This window comes from Hippopotamus amphibius, chromosome 17, assembly GCF_030028045.1.
Source record: "Hippopotamus amphibius kiboko isolate mHipAmp2 chromosome 17, mHipAmp2.hap2, whole genome shotgun sequence".
NCBI classification, from domain to species: Eukaryota; Metazoa; Chordata; class Mammalia; order Artiodactyla; family Hippopotamidae; genus Hippopotamus; species Hippopotamus amphibius.
The window spans coordinates 53,592,644-53,614,281 of record NC_080202.1 but is presented as its reverse complement, the minus strand read 5'-3'; the positions used below and the strand labels follow the sequence as shown (position 1 = coordinate 53,614,281).

At 48.1% G+C, this 21,638-nt stretch overlaps 1 protein-coding gene across 4 annotated transcripts in view; it reads right to left on the bottom strand.

Annotated features, from left to right (window-relative positions):
• Positions 1-21,638, bottom strand: part of TBC1D16 (TBC1 domain family member 16) — an 83,280-nt gene that overhangs the window by 5,156 nt on the left and 56,486 nt on the right. Inside the window, exons 4-11 of one of the 4 annotated variants that reach the window (XM_057715737.1) lie at positions 9,740-9,901; positions 8,582-8,729; positions 7,493-7,660; positions 6,847-6,995; positions 6,078-6,212; positions 5,132-5,318; positions 2,862-3,041; positions 115-261 (exon numbers count right to left, since the gene is read on the bottom strand). In XM_057715737.1, the coding sequence (XP_057571720.1) occupies positions 115-261; positions 2,862-3,041; positions 5,132-5,318; positions 6,078-6,212; positions 6,847-6,995; positions 7,493-7,660; positions 8,582-8,729; positions 9,740-9,901 (1,276 nt within the window). Of the gene's footprint in view, positions 1-114; positions 262-2,861; positions 3,042-5,131; positions 5,319-6,077; positions 6,213-6,846; positions 6,996-7,492; positions 7,661-7,851; positions 7,953-8,581; positions 8,730-9,739; positions 9,902-21,638 lie in introns of those variants that run through there. The other 3 variants (XM_057715738.1, XM_057715739.1, XM_057715740.1) reach the window with 3 other exon arrangements.

The following is a 21,638-nucleotide window of genomic DNA, read 5'->3' as shown; positions in this document are numbered from 1 at the left end:
TGCATATGTGGAGGGTGGAGCTTGTTGGGGGCTGCGTGGGGGCAGAGCTCTCGAAGTGATGAGGTGGGACTCTGTATAGGGGAGAGCAGGGCTGCATCTGGGAGCCATGCTCACCTTCCTGAGAACAAGCTCCCCATTCATGTGCATGGCCAGGTTTCCAAAGTGCAGAAGCATCTGGTCAGTGGCCAGCTGCTGCTCAATGACGTCATCCCCGTAGATGGCCACGATGGCCACGCAGATGAACAGGTGGAAGTAATCCGTCTGGGGGAGTAGAGAGTGGGTTCAGATAAGGGCCCTGACCCAGCCCCAGGCCCTGTCTGCAGGTAGAGGCTGAGTGCAGAGGTGGGGGGTAAGGGCTCCGGGGTGAGCCATCTGGGTTCACATGGCCCTGGGCAAGCCCAGCAGCTTCCTTCACCCTGTTTCCCCACCTGCAAATGGGCCGGTATCAGCACCTACATCCAAAGGCTGCTGTGACATGCAAAGGGGCGATGCTGCAGGGGGCCACCCATGGGCTGCTGTTACCCCTTGGGGAGCCCTCTGGGAGGCTCTCTGGCACAGGGGCAGAGAATACACCCCTCGGAAGGCTGGCCCATGCCCATTATGGGGTCTTGAGAGACGGTGCATCAGAACACACTCCAGTGGGTCGTGGAACACACCACCGAGAAAGAACTTTCTGGCAGCCACCCGCTAGTCATTGTCCCCCTGCCTCCAGGGCAAACATCTCAACTCGTGCCTCAGAGTTGGCTCTTAGGTTTGTTGATGAGAAAGTGGGGAGCAGAGCCTCAGAGGAGAGCATAGCAGCTGCTGATGGTCCCCATGGAGCTTCCTACAATGAGCCCACTGTCTTTAACCAGCTTTTCAGAGCCCATCGAGGACTCCACTGCCTTCCTTGGAGGCTGCCTCACACTGCTGCCCAGCAAGGCCTGGCCCACAGCAGGAAGCCGGCACTTGGTCCTGACAGGGGTACATCCTGTATGCTCTCCAGCCCAGACACTTTGAGGACACACCGCCTTTGAGTCATACTTGCTCCTGGGGGCAGAGGAAGGACAAGGACCACCAGGAAGCCTGTATTTAGTCTCCTGACGTTGGCCACCCAGCCAGACAGAACCTTGTTCCTTTTCAAACCGGGCCAGGTGGAGCCCTGGATGCGGGCAGAAGTTATGGGAAGCCAATGTCCCACACCCCACCCACTCTGGAGACACTAACCCCAGACTGCCCAGTCCCTTCCTCTGAACGAATCCGGAATGGTCTTGCTGTGGCTCAGAACGATCCTTCTAGCTATTTGAACTGCGGCCAGGGCTGGCGGGGGTGTTGGGGAGGACAAAGGAGGAGTTTCAGGAAGGTGCATGTCCACCTCCTCTCAGAGAGCACTGTGGGGAAGAAAAGGTGGGGCACATTCTAAATGGGGCTGGACAGCAGTACAGGACTAATCCCAGTTCACTGAATAAGGCCCAGGGCAGCCTGGGCCCCAAGGGCAAACTAGAAATATAATGAATGAATGAATGAAATAGAACTTTTCTCACTCTGGGGACACTTTAAAAGTTAAAGCAGCTGGTACTGACTCCCTCCCCCGCAGAGCTCACTCTAATGAATGAGTCTGCTCCCACTATGATCATCCTACTTCCTCCCCCCACCCCTGTTCCAACCTCCTGCCACTAATGTGATCAAGGGGTGGGGTCAAATGTGGCCAAATTTAGCCTGAGAAATGGCTCCATCTGTTGGGTGATGCTCTGAGTTCACTTGTAACAGCAGCCTAAATGTGATGTCATGAGGGTGATAAATTTGCTGCTGGAAAAACATGCAATGAGGCTTTGCAAAGAAGACACAATTTTTCTTTTTTTTTAAATGTGATTCAGTGTTTTGGACCATCCTTGCCAGTGCTTCCTTGATTCCACCCTACAGTACATGTTGAGCGCGCTAATCCACGCAGGAAACGCAGCCCAAACCTGGGCCAGGGTGGGAGCAGGAGCGGGGAGATGGGCGAGGATGGGTGAGTACAAAGACAGCCTGTGCCACCAGCACCTCATTTCTTCAGACTCACTTCTATCAGACTTAATCCTTCTTTGACATTAGTAAGGAGGGGAAACGTTGATGCGCATTTGCAAGGGCTGGTGGGCACGCCCATCTATCAGCAAGGTTCGTCTAATCCAAGCTGCTCGGGCTGCCGCAGGGAGGAGGGAGCCCGCTCTTGCAGAAAGGGTCCTGGTCACCTCCCGGATGCGTCAATACTATTTTTTTTAAGGCTGATGGATTCAGAGAGACTTGCCTATCTTTTAACATCTCCAGCTGGTTGCTAATTTGGGCATTAAAGCCGTGTGACAGGGCCAGTGTGACGTTCTCAGGGGAATTTGTTGAGGAGACACGGACGGTGGACGGCAAGTGGAAATCACATCCCAGGGAGGGGACAGTGGGCCAGGCCTGGGCTTTCAGAGGGGCTGACAGGGAAGCAGGATCTCAGGCCCTTTCCCTGAGCCATCCCGAGGGGGGCAGGCGGGCGGGCGCTGGCTCCAGCATGTGGGCACCGGCGTCCTGCTCGGCCCCGCAACGTCTCTCACGCTGATTGGTTGTGACAGGAGCATGCTCAGCCCCAGAACGTGGTAATGAGTGCAGTCAGTGGGCAATTTGCATCGATTTCAGTTACTTGGGAGGCAAGCTGCAGGTCTGAGGCTGGCCACGTGGGACTACAAGGCAGTCACCGCCGTGAGAGGGGCTGACTGTGGCTTGTGGGGGGTCGGGATGGTGGAGGAGGGGACCCCAGAAGAAGCAAACGGTTATGCGGGCACCCACCCTCCTTGTAGGCCAGGCGTGGGACGGCAACTGTCACTCCAGGGCCCCAGCCCTGGGCACCCCGCCTCGCTTACCTGGTAGTGGGCCCAGCAGGCCTCCCAGATCCGCAGCGCCTCAGCCTCTGGAAACTCCCGCTTGAAGCACAGCAGGAGCCAGCGGTGGCAGAAGAGCATTTGCAGGCCGTCCTCGCCCAGCGAGACCAGGTGCTGGTAGAAGCGCAGGTGTGTCAGCCGCAGCAGCTCCCGTAGGTACAGCTGGAGGCGGGGCCAAGATGAGTTAGCCCCCTAACCCCAAGCAGGCCTGCCTGCCTGGCCCAGGAAGTCCACTCCCACTGGGGCCCTTCCTTGGGCCACCCCTCCCCCCAAAGCACCTGTGTCATGTGTGAGGACTCTATCTGCTACATGCGTCTGCACCCACTTATTGTATTCTGTCTCTGGAAGTCTGACTCACACCTGTCTTTGTCAGTTTAGCCCAGGTTTCAGACTGTTCCTGGGGCTGTGGCGTGGCCCAGGGCAAGGCAGAGTATAGCACCCTGTGGTGGATCAGGAGCCTAGTGGCAGGTCTCAGGCTAGGAAGACCCCCGGGCCTCAGGCACCACATGGGGCTGCTTCTGACACCCCCTCCTTCCTGGGACTCCGAGCAGACCCTGCATTGACAACGCCCCTCCCCCACACCCACTCAGCCACCTTCCACTCTGATCACCAACACCCATCATCTTCCAGAGCTGATTTACAGCAGGGGTGGGGGGTGGGGTTCTGAACCCAAAGAGGTTCAATTCCTGCACTTAAAGCCACCACCCAGTGACGTGGACAAGATCGAGGCTATTTCTGGCAGCGCCCTGCTTGGGCTGCTGACTTCACCAGCACCGTTGTAAAATCAATCTCCGGCAGCTAACGAGTCACAGGGCCATGTGCTTTGGAGCCGTCAGGGGCGAATCACGTCAGAGCCCGTAATTGCCTCCCCAGGTACCGTGGAAACCTGACATCACAGGGCCGACGCAGAGAGCGGAGAGTGGGTAGGCTCGGCTGAGATTGGAGCCGGGGAATCCTGGGGCGGGGGCTTGGTGACTCACAGGCCCCTTCCCACACAAGCGGCCCATTGTTCCTACTGGAGACAGCCACTGGAGTGGCACGGGAACCGATTCTGAGGATCCTTCCCAACTGGCCAGTTTTGCCACCCAGTGGCCCACAGCAGGATCAAGTCCACGCCTGCAGCTCACTTCCACCCTCTCTCACGGATGCCCCCCACCCCTGCTCTGGTGCCCTTCACCTTCCAATCCCCACCTCCCTGCTCCTGACTCCCTCTCCTCCAATGCCCTGCTGTGTCCTGCTCTCCCATCCGCAGTCTTCAACAGCTTCCTAATGGCTAGTGGACAGGACATGCTCCTTGGCCTGGCATTTGAGGTCCTCCGTTCAGCTCAACCCTCATTGCATGTGGGGCACCAACCTGACTGGGCCAACCAGTGTCACTGCCCAGAGAGCTCTGCTCAGCCAAGTCTTGGCAGGCGTGGCAGTGTCCAGGGCCAGACCCCATGTGCCATGTGGTCAGCCTGGTCCAAAGAGACATTGGGACACCTGTCTCGGTTTCCATCTCTATCACCAGAGCGCTTTCTGTACCACTCCCTGGCACTCAGCATCCTCTCCTCACACTGTCAGCTTCCAGGCCAAGAATCCCTGACAGACTGGGGGCCCAAGACCACATCCCAGTGCCAGTAGCACCAGGCAGGTGCTTGGAGTGCACAGGTGCTAGGTAAGGGAAGAGTGCACACTCCTGGCCCCATCTTACCCAGCTTTGCCTCCAAACTCCTATTTTCAGTGCTGCCTGCTCTGTGTAGGTTAGGGGAGGCCATGAAGGGAGGGGTGCTGGCTGGACACATCAGGCCTGCTGCCCTCGAGGCAGTGTTGTGGCGACTACCCAGTGGGCCTCAGGGTGGTTTCAGGAGCCCCTCTCATTCCCATCCCCAGGAAGCCTGGCTATGGTGGGCCCCTGCAGGGGGCCCAGATGCACCTGAAGACCCATTTTGTAAAGCACAGGGCCAGGTTTGATAAGGACCTCCCTTCCTTGTCCCTCAGGGAGCCTGGGCTGGGATGTCACATGAAGGGAGGTGGGAGGCCACAAGGGGAGGGCCCTGCACTGTCCAGCCTCTGGACCTGCAAGAGTGTGAAGTGGGGATGGCAGCATGTGTCCTGGGACCTGGGAACAGCACGCGTCCCTCCTGGAGGAGCTGGCCCTAACCCAGAGGCCCAGGGCTAAGTTCCCCATAGTCCATCAGCAACACCCACCCTGACTTTTCTGCTGCTTGCTGACCTGCAGCAGCCAAGCCACACACATCTGAGAGGCTCACCAGCTGTTTCTCCATGTCCTCGTCCCGAGGAGAGCTGACAAAGATCGTGTTCTGCATCAAACCCACAAAGCACCAGAAGGTGTCTGACTCATCCAGGACCTCGGCCAGGATGGGTGCCACCAGGTCTGACATGCCCTGGGAGTAGCCAATGGCTGGGTTGTATACCGCATAGTTTAGCAGGATCCTCCTGGAGACGCGGGGCAGAGAGGAGGAAGGTCAGTAGAGGGTGGCCACGGCATAGCAGTGTGTTGCCCAAGCCAGTAGAAACCCAGGCTGGAGACCCTGGGCTGTCTGGGCCCCCGCCCTTCACCTTGATCTCAGAGGAAGGAGGGCAGCTCTGGGGACCGTCTCCAGAGCCTGGGGAAAGGTAATGGCCTGCAATTAGGCACTCACCAGCCCAGCCCTCGAGAGCAGTGCAAGGAGGAATGTGGGTCTGATTTCCTTAATGGTCGACTGCCTGTGACAAAGGGTGGGCTGGCAGGGACGTTTTTATGGGCTGCTAATTTTGTGCAATTATTTGCCAGGAGGCAGCAGAATGTCAAAGATGCCAGCCTCAGCCTTGTGTGGCTTTATCACCCAGAGGACCACCCAATAGGAGACAGAGACACTCGAGGGAGGCTGGCCCATGGCTCACACCAGCTAGGTTAGGCTTGGTGGATGCCCAGAGGGTGGGGCCTTTGCTGGCACCTTGGGGAGGGGACCACAGGCCTTCTCTGGGTCACTAGGACAATAAGAGGCCCACTGACATTGCCTAAAATAGCTAACGACCCTCTGATTCTGGGACATTGGACCTGGAAGAAAGACTTCTGACCCCTGCAGAAGCTGCTGCTGCTGGTCCGCTTCCCAGAGGGTCAACTGAGGCCTGAGGGGTGAGGTGAGGCTTGGGGACGGCCGATGGGCGTGAAACTGAGGGGGGGAGCATCCGTGCAGGCCCGGGAGGCGGTACCTCATGCTCTCCACGTTGGGATTGCCTTCGCCTCGGAAGAACTGGTTGCTCCGATCTGTCCGAACCACATCCTTGTCCACGGTGAACTGCACGTTCCGCCAGAACGCTCTGTGCTCTTCAGGGGTCATGGAGAGCCTGGCATGGAGCAGAGTGCCCGCTGGGGGGTCAGCAAGCTGCACAGACGCTCCAGGCCGGGGCTGGCATCCCTCCCAGCCCTGCTCCCAGATGGGAACTGGGCCACTGGCAAACCCTCTAGCTCCCACTGACTTGGGGTGGGGATGGGGGGTGGCGGGCACAGGCTTTCCATGCATTAATTGGGCCTTGCGGGTCCCAGCGTCCCAGGGAGAGCTGACCGGAGCCGCGGGGTCAGCGAGGCCCAAACAGACCTCAGCAGTCCCAGTGCCCTCCCACCCCACCCCGCTGCCACCCCGCCACCCCGGCGTTCCGCGGTGGGATGTCAGCGCCTCGTTAAGTATGTTGAAAAAGAATTCTAAAACCTTGACATGTGAGCCAAAGAGAGCCAGTCCCGGGGCCGGGCGCTGGGGTAATGACTGCACTTACCCAGCCCCATCGCTCACGGTCCTGGGAGACCCATTTTCCAAGGAAACTATGGGTCACGGAACATATTATCAATGCTGAATTGCACCTCAAATTGCCTTTCCAAATGGCATTTCCCTCCGCGGCTCGGGGGTGGGTTTCCCTCCGCGGTTCTGGGGGCGGGGGCTTCCCTCCTCGGTTCAAGGGGGCCCCGGCCCGGCGCCGCGGTCACCTTTTCTGCTGAATCTCGGCGTACTCCTTTCTCTTCTGCACCCGCAGCGCCTCCCTCTCCTCCGACGTCGACTCGTGGCTGTAATAACGCAGCAGGAAGGGCCAGACCTCCCCCCGGATTGACACATCAATGCCGCCGAAGAAAATGGCCTGGAGGAAGCGGCAAAAGTTGGGGAGGGGCCAAAGCAGGGCCGCTCAAAGCACCCCCAAATCCCCGGAGATCTGTGTTTTGGTGGCTTTGCTGCGCCTTCTTGACAACTGATGCCTTGATTCAGATCGCTGCAATTTGCACATGTTTGGAAGGGGAAAGTGCCGGCCCCCCATTCCCATACAGGACACAAACCAGGCTCATTTCAATGTCAATGCCCCCCCTGGTGCGGCGCTCAGATTAACCTGTCGTTCTCACGTCAGGGTCTAATCCCGGTTTTGGAATCGCGGCGCGGGCTGCGAGCTCTTCTATACAGGCTGACGCGGGGTCCCCCAAACCCGCTCCGGAGGTTGCTTTTTCATCGCAGCGGCTTTGATTGCTCTATCGCGCGCGTTCACACAGCCCCTGGCACCAGCGGACACACCCCCGGGAGGCGGCCGGTGGGCGCGGCCCAGACCCCTGGCCCTGAACCTGGCCCTGGGGGAGCGCCGGGCCTCACCTTGCGCAGCTTGTACTCCTCCTCCACCTGGCCCAGCGCGTTCAGGTGGCGCAGCCAGGCCGCGACGTCCAGCCGTCGGTACATGCTCTCCTCGGGGTGCGTCTCGGAGGACGGCAGTTTGGGACGCCGGATGGAGAACTGCATGCATGTCTTTTCATCGGCGACCTGCTGGACGGGAGGACAGTTGGGGGTCAGTGTCTCAGACGCTCGGCTTTCGAAGCCAGCCGCGCGCTCTTCTCGGGATGTAAAAGCCTCCCTCTCTCTCTTCCGAAAGGAGGGGGACGCCTCTCCCCCGCATACAAACCCCTAAATGGCAAGTGTAATTAGACGCAATTAAAATGAAAATACCGTCCTCTTACCATGGTCTCCCCTCGCGCTCCGGTCTCCTGGCCCACTCCCACCGACCGCCGCCCCCCACTCTCCCTCCAGCCCCGCCGCAAGGACGGAATTAATGCCTCGGACGGCCAACTTCCCTCTGCCGGGAGGGCCTGCAATAAATTACATGTGATTGGCCACATACAAAGGGATGGCTGTTCTGCGAGCGGGGAGCCCGCCTGTCAGGTTGTCTCCACGGGCAGTCACGGATCCAGGGCAAAACTGCAGCTGACATTTAATTCAAAAATCAAAGGTTGTTCAATGTAAGGGGGGAAAAAAAGCCATGCTACTGTAATAAGGGAAGCCAGCAGGAGGCTCTGTGGGGAGGAAGGGAATTTTAAAGTCAGCCCGTTTCTAATAAGTACATACAGTATCTTAAACAGATAATTAAAGAGCTCTTATTACATTTGTATGTAGATTGAGCAAAATATGGCAGGAAGCCTTGTCAAAACATGATTTTTCAAGTGTGGAGTACTGCCTTTACAAGAAGCCTGGGCACATGTTTCAAATCCAATGTTGCTGCTCTGTTGGCCCCCAGCAACCATGGGTCACACCCGAGAGGCTTGGGACTCTGGGGGAGAGAGCTGATGTCCTAGACCCCATTAGAGGGGAGAGGGCAAGAGAGGGGACAGGGGTCCTCAGTAGCCAGGTGCCTCCAGGGGTGGGGAGGGACTCCCCACCCTGGGGGCAGCACCCATCCCTCCTCCAGGCTACCTGGTCTTTGAGGTTCGTCTCAGCGCAGTATTTCCACTGCTGAAGCACATCAGGCAGCTTGTCCAGGCCGCCATGGTGGAAGTGGAACACCTTGTACTGGCTTTCCCGGCTGGCGACGACCAGCTGGCCGCTGGTGCAGGCCTCATCGCTGAGCGGCCATTGGAGGAGGGGAAGAGAACAGACCCATGAATATGTAACCACGGGTTTTTATTTCCAAGTATAATCAGAGGCCCCTATCGCTGACCTCAGAGGCAGGAAACAGAAAGTCCCCCTGGAGTTTGGCTGCTGGCGGGAGGGGGACAGAATTACACCCCAACAGAAGTTATCACCCACTTTGCTGAAGAAGGCAAAGCAGCTCCCTCCTGGGGAGGCCCCAGTTTGGACTGTCCTCTGGAGACTTGCCAGACTTGTCCCCACCCTTGCCTACCAGGTCATATCCTCCCTTCTCTCCGGGAGTCCTGGGGGTGGATGCCCTGACGTGGAATCAGATTTTGAACCCAGACGGGGTGGGCACTAGGGGATGCCCCTCCAGTGGACTTCCCCATCTGACACAGAAGGCACTCTGGGAGAATCCTCCGGGGAAATTCACTACACATGCCTCAGGGCCATCACCCGACCATGGCTGCCCTTCCATGAAAGGCGGGATGTGGCTCTGGGTCTGGGAACCCCCACAGAGACACGCCTGCTTCTTCTAAGCAGCAGTTTTTGGTTGGTGCTTTCCCGCGGCTGGGCCACCCTGCCTATCAGGAGGAGAGATGTGAGGTGGCGGTCAGGCAGAAAACTAAAAGGGATGGCTCCCCATCATGAAGGAAAGGGTGCCTCCCTCTAGAAAGCCATGGCCTATCCTGAGCACGCTGGGCCTCTGGATGGGTGACTGGGAGCAGCCTGCAGCTACTGCTCTCTGTGTAATCCTGGTTTGTCATCTTCCCCCAAACAGAGTTCCAAGCAACAGCTGCTACCATCACCCTGAAGGGAGAGGAAAGGGTTTGGGAGCTACGTGGACCCAGCTCCTGTGGGGCAGCCGTAGTGGGGCACTGCTGACGAGACTAGTGAGGTTGGGAAGCAGATGTCTGGGAACGCCAGAGTCCTGGACCCAAGCACAGCCCCCTGGGACACGGCACACAGGCAGCTTCCAGGACGTGGCCAAGAGGGCCTCACCTGAAGAAGAGGCGGAGGGAGCGCATCTGCCCCAAGTCCACTCGGAACACACCGCAGATCTGCTCCAGGGCGCAGGCCCGCTGTGGCTCGTCCCAGCGCGGGGGCTGCAGGAGGCCACTGCTGTCCGGGAACTGCAGCTGGGAATCTGCGCTGGAGGGGGAGCTGGTGGAGCAAGTCATGTGAGGGCCACATGTTTCTCTGTAGTGTAGCCACGGAGGGGAAGGCAGGGAGGGCTGGGGAAACCATTTAAACATGCACGCGCACTCAGAGACATACCCGAACACACCAGGCACATAGAGGCTCTCCAGGGACACCCGTGGATGAATGAATGAATGAATGAGTGAATGAGTGAATCCTATCACAAGTCTTGCCCAATTAAAACTTGATGTGGATGGGAAAGCATTTTTGAGATCAAATTCTGTTCCACCTCAATAGAGGCATTAGGTTATCATAATGACAAATGAGGTCCTCCTGACTGGCTTTGAGCCCTTGCTGTGTAACTTTGGGCAAGTTACCAAGTCTCTCTGAGCCTTTGTGTCCTCTTTTGCAAAGTGAAGATAATAACACGGCTTCATGTAGAATGAACGGTGCTCAGTGCTGGGCACCCTGATTTTCAGGGCTTACTAAAAGAACCTGTTTTGTGACCATTTTAGACAGCATGGGGCTTCCGTTTGGGTTCAAATTGGTTCAGTATTTTCCTGAAAAAATATTGGTTCCATAAGGAAACATTTGGGTTATAATACTATTAATACTAATAGTAAACACTTAGTTGGGCCTGGCTCTGTGTTAACCACTTTTCATGTGCTTTTTATCACACATAATCTTCACAATAAGTCCTAGGAAATAAGCAATTATTACCCCCATTGTACAAAAAATGGAACTGAGGCTCAGAACGATTAAGTAACTTATCCAAGGTCACACAGCTAGCTGGTGGCAGAGCTGGGATTTGAACCCAAGTTTTGTGGCCCGCTTCTTTACCAGTATATTTAACTGCCTCTAAGTTCAAAGTTCAGCAGTACAACCCCATTCTTTTGTTTTGCTTCTTTAAAAAATTCATAATTTTGTTTGGATCCTCGATTGCAAAGTATTTTATTACACGGATTCAGCTACACCACAGGTTAAATGCTGCCTCTTGAGATTTAATAGTAACATCTAGCAGATGACTGCTAAAATATCATCAGAGTAAAGGCAAGCATCAGTTCTGGACCCCAACCCCGACATCCCAGAGAGCTAAGACTGCAATCACTTTATCCCACTTTCCTGCTTCAGCTGAGAACATAAAAGTGTCGGAGGCAATTAATCCTGAGGCAACTCTTCCTCAGATGGGCACCGGGTCTCCAAATAAAGCTACTCCGGATTATTCAAGCATAATTCCTCTAACTCGGAACTTCCTCCAAGAGGAAGACTGGACTTTTTAGAAGCTTTGCTGCTTCTAGAAAAACACTGGGCCTGGTGTGTAGTTCTTCCCCACCTGCCTAAGGAAGTGGGCTGAGCCAGGTCCTCCCATTTCTGAGGGGCACCTGGGCTCTCCCAGGAAACAGACTCAGGGAAAGCCAGACAGCCAGATGGGAAGGTAGGTAGACAAGCTGCAGCACGCAGCCACACGGCAAACACTGACCCAAAAAGGCTGCGGGATTCCCCGTCCTCCCGCGGGGACCCTGACCGGGTTGCACTATGCAATGATTGTTTGCAAAACAAGGCAGGCTGCAGGTCTGATGACGGCCCCCCACCATGCCGCGTCACGCAGCATTTCATAATCTGCTTATTGAACAATGAGGCCGCAGTGGCCGGAGAGCATGTGCTTGGCGTGCTTCCCCAGCTGGGCCGGCCCATCCAGGCTCACCTCCAAGCCCAGCCAGAGAGGGGCCACCAAAGGGTGGCATTATTTCCAGCCCCCATCCCCTAGTCCTCCCCACCACTCTACATGCACACAGCACAATCTTCCAAAGTCTGCATGCCCTTCCCAACACACTGTGTCCTGCTCACCCCACGGGGCAGGCCAAGGTTTGCAGAAACCAGATCCAGGATGGACACTCGCTCTGGCAGAGTCCAGGGTGAAGGCTCCTGCTCCCTTTTTGAGGTGGAAGGACTGGGGTCCTGAGGGGAAGGAGCCCCAGAGAGAGGCCCCCTCAACACCTTCCTGCAGCAACTTGCCCCCAGGCAGAAGTTTGCCTAAACCCTTTTACAACTCCTGAGGGGGAAATTATTTGCATTAATTAATTGATTGATTGATTAATTCAAGACATTATGTTGGGACCTACAGCTGGGGTTCCACGGTTCAAACTGGAGCAAAGTTGACGGAAGCTTTGGTTCTCTGTTACTTAGGGCCTGTCACAGCAGATATCTGTACAGTCATCTAGGTCACTTAGGGCCACATCTGTTTCTGCCTCAGGACCCATTGCCATGGGGTTAAGGGCTGTATCTCGTTTGTTCTTCTTCATCCCCAGGTCCCAGCACAGGTCTGGCACGGAACACAGAGATTTAATACTCATGCCTGGGATGAAAATGTTAAATGCCTGGGAATTTTGAAGTCATAGAAAAAAAAATGGAAATAAAATCTCAGGAAAATTGAAATATGTATAATTTTTACTTTTTATCTTTTTACACACGCAGAGCAATTTGGTTTTAAGAATATTCATATGTGCTGCATATAATTTGGCTTGTTTGTAAAATTATTATGTGTGGTACATTAAAATTATAAGGATGGTTTATTTAGGGCAATAACTCCCAATAGGCTAGAAGTTAAAAATGTTTTATAGGTAGAGCTAGAAGATGCTAAACTCTAAGAAATATAGCATTTCTTTCTGAGGATCACCAAAATGCAAAAATAGAAATGAATGAGGAAAGCCAGCTCCACCACAGCAAAACAGCACAAGTGTGTTCTTTGTCCACGTGGCAACCCTTGCAATGGCAGGCACAGAGTTGGAGATCAAATATGGCCTCGAATTCCTGAATCTGGGCTGGCCTTTCTAGTGGCTTCAGCCAATAGGATGTGGTGTGAATGACATTCTGTGAGCTCCAGAGCCTGGCCTTTAGAATCTTCTGCATTCTCACTCTTGGTATACTCCTGCCACCATGTAAGGAAGCCCAGGTATAAATGATAAGAGACCACAAGGAAAGAGAGTCCCCAGATCTCATGGATAGAGGCCATCTCAGACCCTCCACCCAGCTGAGCCCCCAGGTGGTGACAGCTGCCTGAGGAAGCCCCAGAGCACACAGCAGAACAGCCTGACTTGTCCCAGTCCAATGGGTAGAACTGTGAGTAAAATGAAGCTGGTGGTTTTAAGTTGCTAAGTTCTGGAGTCCTTTGGTCGAGGGCTATAGATAACTAATACATACGGGAAGTATCTGTTTTCAGAAAAAGCTCGAGCAGGAAGGAAGAAACCTCCAAAATTATTATATTTGGTTTTTTTTTTTTTGGTTGTGCCATGTGTGGCACGCAGGATCCTAGTTCCCTGACCAAAGACTGAACCCATGCCCCTTGCAGTAGGAAGTGTGAAGTCCTAACCACTGGAGTGCCAGGGAATTCCCTTCCTCCAAAATTATTGAATTGTGGTTCTCAAGGTCAAAGAGACATTGCAGCCAGACTCTAACATTTTTAAATATCCAAACTTCTAAGTTGGGTGTTGCTTTTCTTCCTTCTGAGCCTTTTGAGTCAGTTGAAGAGTAAGTCGATGGAACCCCAGCTGTAGGCCCCAAGTATAGTGTCTTGAATTAATTAGTCGGTCAACTAATTAATGCAAATAATTTCCCCCTAAGGAGTTGTAAAAGGGTTTAAGCAGACTTTTGCCTGGAGGCAAGTTGCTGCCGGAAAGTGTGTGTGTATGGGGGTGGGGGGTGCTCTCTCTAGGGCTCCTTCCCCTCAGGGCCTCAGTCCTTCGGCTACAGCAGAGGAGCAGGAGCCTTCACCTTGAACTCTGCCAGAGCAAGTGAGATCCTGGACCTGGTTTCTGCAAACCCTGGCTTGCCCCGTGGGGTGTTGGGAAGGGCCTGCAGGTTTTGGAAATCGTGCCGTGTGTGTGTGGAGTGGTGGTGGGGAGAACTAGGGGAGAGGGGCTGGAAATAATGCCCCTCATAATTATGAAAGGGGCCCCTCATAATTGCCAGAACTTGGAAGCAACCAAGAAGTCCTTCAGTAGGTAAATGGATAAACAAACTTCAGTACATCCAGACAATGGAATATTATTCAGCGATAAAAAGAAATGAGCTATCAATCCATGAAAAAGACATGGAGAAAACTTGAATGTATATTACTAAGTGAAGGAAGCCAATTTGAAAAGGCTACATACTGTATGATTCCAAGTCTATGACATTCTGGAAAAGGCAAAACTATGTAGATAGTAAAAGGATCACTATCCTTTTGTCAGGGATCCTGGCTGTCAGAGACTGGGGGGAATGGGAAGGAATAAATAGGTGGAGCACAGAAAAATTTTAGGGCTGTGAAACTACTCTGTATGACACTATAGTGGTGGATACATGTCCTTATACATTTATTAAAACCCATACAATGTACAAGAGTGAATCCTAATGTAAACTATGGACTTTGAGGGATAATGATGGGTCACTGTAGGTTCATGAAATGTAACAAACATACCACTCTGGTGGGGATGTTGACGATGGGGAGGCTTTGCAAGTGTGGGGGCAGGGGTATGTGGGAAATCTCTGTACTTTCCCCTCAATTTTGTTATGAACCTAAAACTGCTCTAAAAATAAAGTGTATCAAAAAAAAAAAAGAAAAGCCAAAGAACAAACTGGGACATATATATGACAAGGATTAGTATCTTTAATACGGAAAAAAGTATGTAACTTTAAAAAAAATGAATGCCAAACAGAAAAAAATGGCAAAGGGACAAGAAAAAACAAATCACTAGTGAATAAATATGAATAAAAATAAATAATAAATTTTCATGTCCAGAGAATGAAGTAAATGCAAATGGAAACAAGATACAATTTGGGGGGAGGTCTATGAAATTGGCCTAATTAAAAAGTTGTGAAATATAGTGTAGGTAAGGCTTTGGGGAAATGCTCTTGCACAGCTAGGGGTACTGTATGCTGATCAAATTTCTCTCAATGGCAATTTGGAAATCAGATGCAAAAGGCTTAAACATGTTTATGTATTTTGACTCTTTAATTTCCAGATACTGATCCTAAGAAAACAGCCAGAGACATCTACAAAAAACACATATGTGAATAGATGCAGAAAAAGCCTCTGACAAAAATCTAACGCTCATTCAGGATAAAAGCTGTCAGCAAACTAGGATTAGAAAGGCACCTCCTCAAATTGATAGAGGGCACCTGCAGACATTCTACAGTTCACATCATACTCAGTGGTAGGAGACCGAATTGTTTCCCTCTATGACTGGGAGGCTCGATGCTCTGCAAGAGAAACTGAAACACATAAATATTGGAAAAGAAGAAGTAAAACTGCCCCCATTTGCAGATGATATAATTGTTTACATGAAAAATCCCATGGAATTTACAAAATAACTATTAGAACTAATCAGTGAATTTAGCAGAATTATAAAATAAAAGGTTAATGTAGAAAACTTAATTGTATTATTAAAGACTAGTAACATAATAGAAAATGTAATAAATAAAAAATTCCACTTATAGTAGCAAAAAGTCTATATAAAATACTTAGAATAAGTCCAACAAATGACATTCAAGACCTTTACACTGAAAAACACAAAATCTTGCTGAGAGAAATTAAAGGAAAACTAAATAAATGAAGAGATATACCATGTCCATGGATTGAAACAGTCACATCGTTAAGATGGCAATCTTGCCAAATAGATCTACAGATTCAACACAGTTCCAATCACAATTCCAGCAGAATTTTCTGGGTAGAAATTGACAAGTTGACTCTAAAATTCATATGGAAATGTGAAAGATCTAGAACACCCAAGGTAACTATGAAAAAAAAGAAGAAGAAAGTTGGAGGACTTATAATAAACCTACAGTAATCAAGACAGTTTGGTATTGCTTAAAGAGTAAACTTTTAAATTAATGAAACAAAATAGAGAGCCCAGAAATAGGCAAATATGATCAGTTAATTATTGACAAAGATGCAAAGACAATTCAATGGAGAAAGAATAACTTTTCAACTAATGTTGTTAGATCAACTGGATATCTGTATGAAAAAAAAATTAACATCAACCCTTTTTTCATGACATACACAAAAATTAACTCAAAGTAGATCACAGACCTAGCTAGGTGTGATACCTAAAATTGTAATACTTCTGGAAGAATCCATAAAAGAATACTTTTGCAACCTTAGAATAGGCCAAGTTTTCTTAAAAAACAAAAAGCACAAAACATAAAATAAATAATTAATAAATTAGATAACAGAAAACTCTTTTCTTCAAAATACACCAATAAAGAAAACAAAAATGCATCCCACAGCCTGGGAGAAAATATTCATAACACATATATCCAATAAAAGACTTGTACCCAGAATATGTATGAGGAACTCTTAAAACTCAATAGTGTTGTTAGATAAATATTTTTTACATGTGATACCAAAAGCATGATCTATAAAAGAAAAAAAGTGATAAATCAGACTTCATTAAAATGAAAAACTTCTGCTCTTTGAAAGACACTGTTGGGCTTCCTAGGTGGCGCAGTGGTTGGGAATCTGCTTGCCAATGCAGAGGACATGAGTTCAATCCCTGCTCCAGGAAGATCCCACATGCCGCGGAACAACTAAGCCCGTGCGCCGAAAAAAAAAAAAAAAAAAAAGAAAGACACTGTTAAGAAAATAAAGAGACAAGCCACAGACTAGGTAAAGATTTTTGTAAAACACATATCTGATAAAGGATTTGTATCCAGAATATATAAAGAACCCTCAAAACTCAGCAATAAGAAAATAAAAATCACAATTTTAAAATTGCCAAAAGATTTGAAAAGACACTTTGCCAAATAAGGTGGCAAATAAGCATTTGACGTCATTGATCATGAGTGAAATGGAAACAGAAACCACAATGTGATATAAAGAGATACAGTGTGGGGCTTCCCTGGTGGCACAGTGGTTAAGAATCTGCCTGCCAATGCAGGGAACATGGGTTTGATTCCTGATCCAGGAAGATTTCACATGCCGTGGAACAACTAAGCCCATGCACCGCAACTACTGAAGCCTGCGTGCCTAGAGCCTGTGCTCCGCAACAAGAGAAGCCACCGCAATGAGAAACCCATGCATAATAACGAAGAGGAGCCCCCGCTCACCACAACTGGAGAAAGCCCATGTGCAGCAACAAAGACCCAACGCAGCCAAAAATAAATAAATAATAAAATAAATCTTTAAAAAAAAAAAAGGAGAGAGATACAATGTGACACACTACATACCTAATAGAAGGACTAGAAAACAAACACATGAAAACTGATGTTACAGAGTGCTGGCCAGGATGCAGAGCAACTGGAACTCTCACACTTTGCTGGTGGGAATAGAAAATGAAAGAGCCACTTTGGAAAATAGTTTGGTAGTGTCTTATAAAGTCAAACATACACTTGCCATACAAGCCATCAATCCTACTCCAAGAGAAATGAAAAGTGTTCACACACAGATCTGTGTCTGAACATTTATCGTGGTTTTTTCATAATTGCAAAACAAGAATCAACAGATATCTCTTTCAACTGCTGAATGGATAAGCAAACAGTGGTACAACTATATAGTGGAATACTACTCAGCAATATAAGTGAACAAACCACTGACACACACACCAACATGGATGAATCTCAAATGTATTATGTTAAGTGAAAGGAGCTAGACTCAAAAGTCTACACGATGGTTCACTTTGTTGTACAGCAGAAACTAACACAACACTGTAAAGCAATTATACTCCAATAAAGATGTATTAAAAAAAAGTCTACACAAAAAGCTATTCAGCATCATTAGGGATCAGGGAAATGTAAATTAAAAGCACAATGAGATACTCACACACACCTGTGAGAATGGCTAAAATTTCAAAGACTGATGATACCAAATGCTGATGAGGACATGGAGGAACAGGAACATACTGCTGGTGGGAATGTAAAATGGTACAACCACTTTGGAAAACAGTTTGGCTATTTCTTAAAAAGTTAAATACACACCTACCATGTGACCCAGCCATTCTACTCCCAAGTATTTACCAAGAGAAATCAAAACATTATGTCCATATGCAAGACATCTATACAATGTTTATAGCAGCTTTATTTGCATCACCTAAGAACTGAAAACAGTCCAGTGTTTACCATGAGGTGAATGGATAAATAAATCATAGTATATACATGCAATGGGACTAGACTCAGCAATAAAAGTGAATGAACTGCTGATACACACAACAATGTGCATATATCATAAAATCACCATGCTGAGAGAAAGAAGCCAGACACAAAAAAAGAATACATACTACAGGTATTCCATTCATACAAAGTTCTAGGAAATGCAAACTAATCTATAGTGATAGAAAGAAGATAAGTCACTGTTGAGGCAGAGGCTGCAGGGAGCATGGGTTACAAAGGGACACAGGAAACTCTGGGGAGTGATAGATGTTCCTTATCTTGATTGTGGTGATGGTTTCACCAGTGTACATATGTCAAAACTCAGCAAATTGTGCACTTTAAATATATGCAGTTTATTGTATCTCAATTATACTTCAATAAAGTTGTAAAAAATACCAATACTCAACTCAGTATTATTACCAAATTTCTAACAATAAGGGATATTTTAATATGCCGTGGCACATGCATGTGATACAATGCCACTAAGCTACTATAAAATGTTTTATAAAAGTATTTAATGACCAAAGAAAATGCTATTATGCTGACTGAGGAGAGTAGGATGAAAAATTATATGAAATATGATCAGATATGGTTTTTATATCGTATATTTGTAAATATTTTATATTTACATAAATATATAAGTAGAAAACTACACCAAAATGACAATACAGATCATCTCTACATGGCATTATAGTTTATTTTCATCTTGTTCTTTATCTTACACCTTTTCTAAAAGGAATAATGTGTCTTTTTGATAATCAGAAATAATAAGCTAATCTATTGTTTTTTAAGCAAGAAGTCCATATGAGCTTTTATATTGCAAAACCAATAAGGATAATTTCAGAAAAGAAAAGAAAAGAAAAGAAAAGAAAAGAAAAGAAAAGAAAAAGTGAGTTATCAATGACCAATCATCATCATGGTTACCATTTATTTGAGGTTTCCTATGTTCCAGGAGCTCTACTGATTGCTTTAAAAACTTTCTCATACTAACACTATGAGGGAAATATTATTAATCCCATTTTATAGCTAAGAAGACTGAGGCCAGAAACATCACCCTCAAATTTCACAGATGGTAAATGGCAGAGCAGGGATGGACTAGGCATGGCTCATCTAAAGCTCAAACTCCTGACTCCTATGGTGTGTGACTTCTAGAGACAATGGCAATGATTTAAAAGGTTCAAAAAAGGAAGATACAGAGGAAAACAAAGCTCTATTTTATTTTATTTTTATTTTTTTAAGCTCTTTATTGGAATATAATTGCTTTACACTCTTGTACCAGTTTTTGAGGTACACCAAAGTGAATCAGCTGTATTTATACATATATCCCCTTATCTCCCAAAACTCTATCTTAAAAAGCATCTCTTAAAGAATGCCCCTGAAAACATACCTACAGTTCCCCGTTTCCTCACGCTACTGGATCTGAAAACGTCAGCATCAGGTTTTATCTTCCAGTAAAGCCCCAATCCTCAGCCTGGCGTGTGATATACTCCACAAGTTAACATCAGCTCATCTTTGCCCATTCCTCCTTGTATCACTGAATCACAATGTATGGCTTTGAGCTATAGAGATATATCTCTCCCCAGTTCTGGAGACCAGAAGCCAGAAATCAAGGTGTCAGCAGGGCCGAGCTCCCTGTGAAGGTCTAGGGGAGGATCCTTCCCTGCCTATTCCAGCTTTGGGTGGAATCCTTGGCTTTCCTTGGCACATGATACATCACTCCAGTCTCCACCTCTGTCTTCACATGGCCTTCTTCCCTCTGCGCGTGGGTCTCTGTGTCTCTGTTTTCTCTTCTTATAAGGACACCAGTCATTGGATTAGGGCTCACCCTAATCCAGAATGACCTCACCATAACTAATTACATTTGCAAAGACCCTCTTTCCAAATAAAGTTGAATTTTGTGGTTCCAGGTGGACATGGATTTAGGGGGACATTATTCAACGAAGTTATACCCCTTTACACGTTCCCCCTATATCTTAGGTAAACTGAACAACTTACCACTTTCCACCCCATAAGGCCCTATCTCCGTGCATTTGCCTCCTTGGGTCCCTCCCTCTGAGTTGCCTGCTCTCCTGTCTCTATTCCTGTTCTTTTCACTCTCCAAGACCCAGTTTCTCTGTATTATTTTCCCTTGACCTTAAGGAAGCTGCTAAGCAGAGTACCTGATTGTCACATGTACACGATATATAGTGTGTATATATATTTCCTTTATTTCTTGCAAAATCCTTAGAAATTTCTCATCCTCTTTCATGTGTTTTGCTTTGGACTTTGTATTAAGTCACTTGCTGATGCCCAAACCAGACAAAGACATCAAACGAACATAACATTCTAGGCCCTAATGAATATCCCTCATGATAGAAACACAAAATTCTCAACAAAATACTAGCAAACCAAATCCAACAACATATAAAAAGGATTATACACCATGACCAAGTGGGATTTATGCTAGGAATGCAAGGGTAGTTCAACATATGAGGATCAGTCAATGTAATGCACCAGATTAATAAAATAAAGAACAAAAACCACACAATCATCTCAATAGCTGCAGAAAAAAAATCTGACAAAAATCCAACTCATTTTCATGATGAAAACACTTACCAAACTAAAAATAGAAAAGAACTTCCTCAGTCTTATAAAGGGCATCTATAAAAACCCACAGCTAACATTATACTCTTTGGTGAAAGATTGAAAGCTTTTCCCCTAAGATCAGGAATAAGACAAGGATGTCTGCTCTTACCACTTGTATTCTACTGGGGATTCTACTCAGAGCAATTAGGCAAGGAAAAACAAACAAATAAAAAAGCGTCCAGATTGAAAAAAAAATTAAAATTATCTCTATTTGCAGATAATATCATCTTGCATACAGAATATCCTTAGGAATTCATAACCAAACACAAAAAAACTGTTAGAACTAATACATGAATTTAGCAAAGTTGAAGGATACAGGATCAATATACAAAAATTAATTGCATTTCTATACACTAGCAGTGAACAATCCTAAAACAAAATTAAGAAAACAATTCCATTTACAACACACACACAAAGACTTGCACAACAAAAACTACAAAAAGATTGCTGAAACAAATTAAAGACCTAAACAAATGGAAAATCACCCCCTGCTTATGGATTGGAAGACTTAACATTGTTAAGGTGGCAGTACTCCCCAAACTGATCCACAGATTTGACACAATCCCTATCAAAATTCAAGTTGCCTTTTTTGGGGTTATTGACAAGCTGATCCCAAAATAATATGGAAATGCAAGGGGCCCAGAATCGCCAAAACAATACGAAAAAGAAGAACAAAGTTGGGGGACACACACTTCACAGTTTCAAAACACACTATAAAGTGGTACTTTCATAAGAACAGACATATTGATCAGTGGAATAGAACTAACAGTCCAGAAATAAACCCATACATTGAGGGTCAATTGGTTTTCAACAAGAGTGCCAAAACAGCTCAATGGGAGAAAGAATAGTCTTCAACAACTGGTGCTGGGACAACTAGATGTTGCAAAAGAATGAATTTGGACCCTTCCCTCATACCATATACAAAAATTAACTCAGACTGGATCAAAGACCTAAATGTAAGAGCTAAAACTATGAAACTCTTAGAAAAAACATTGGCATAAATCTTCATGACCTT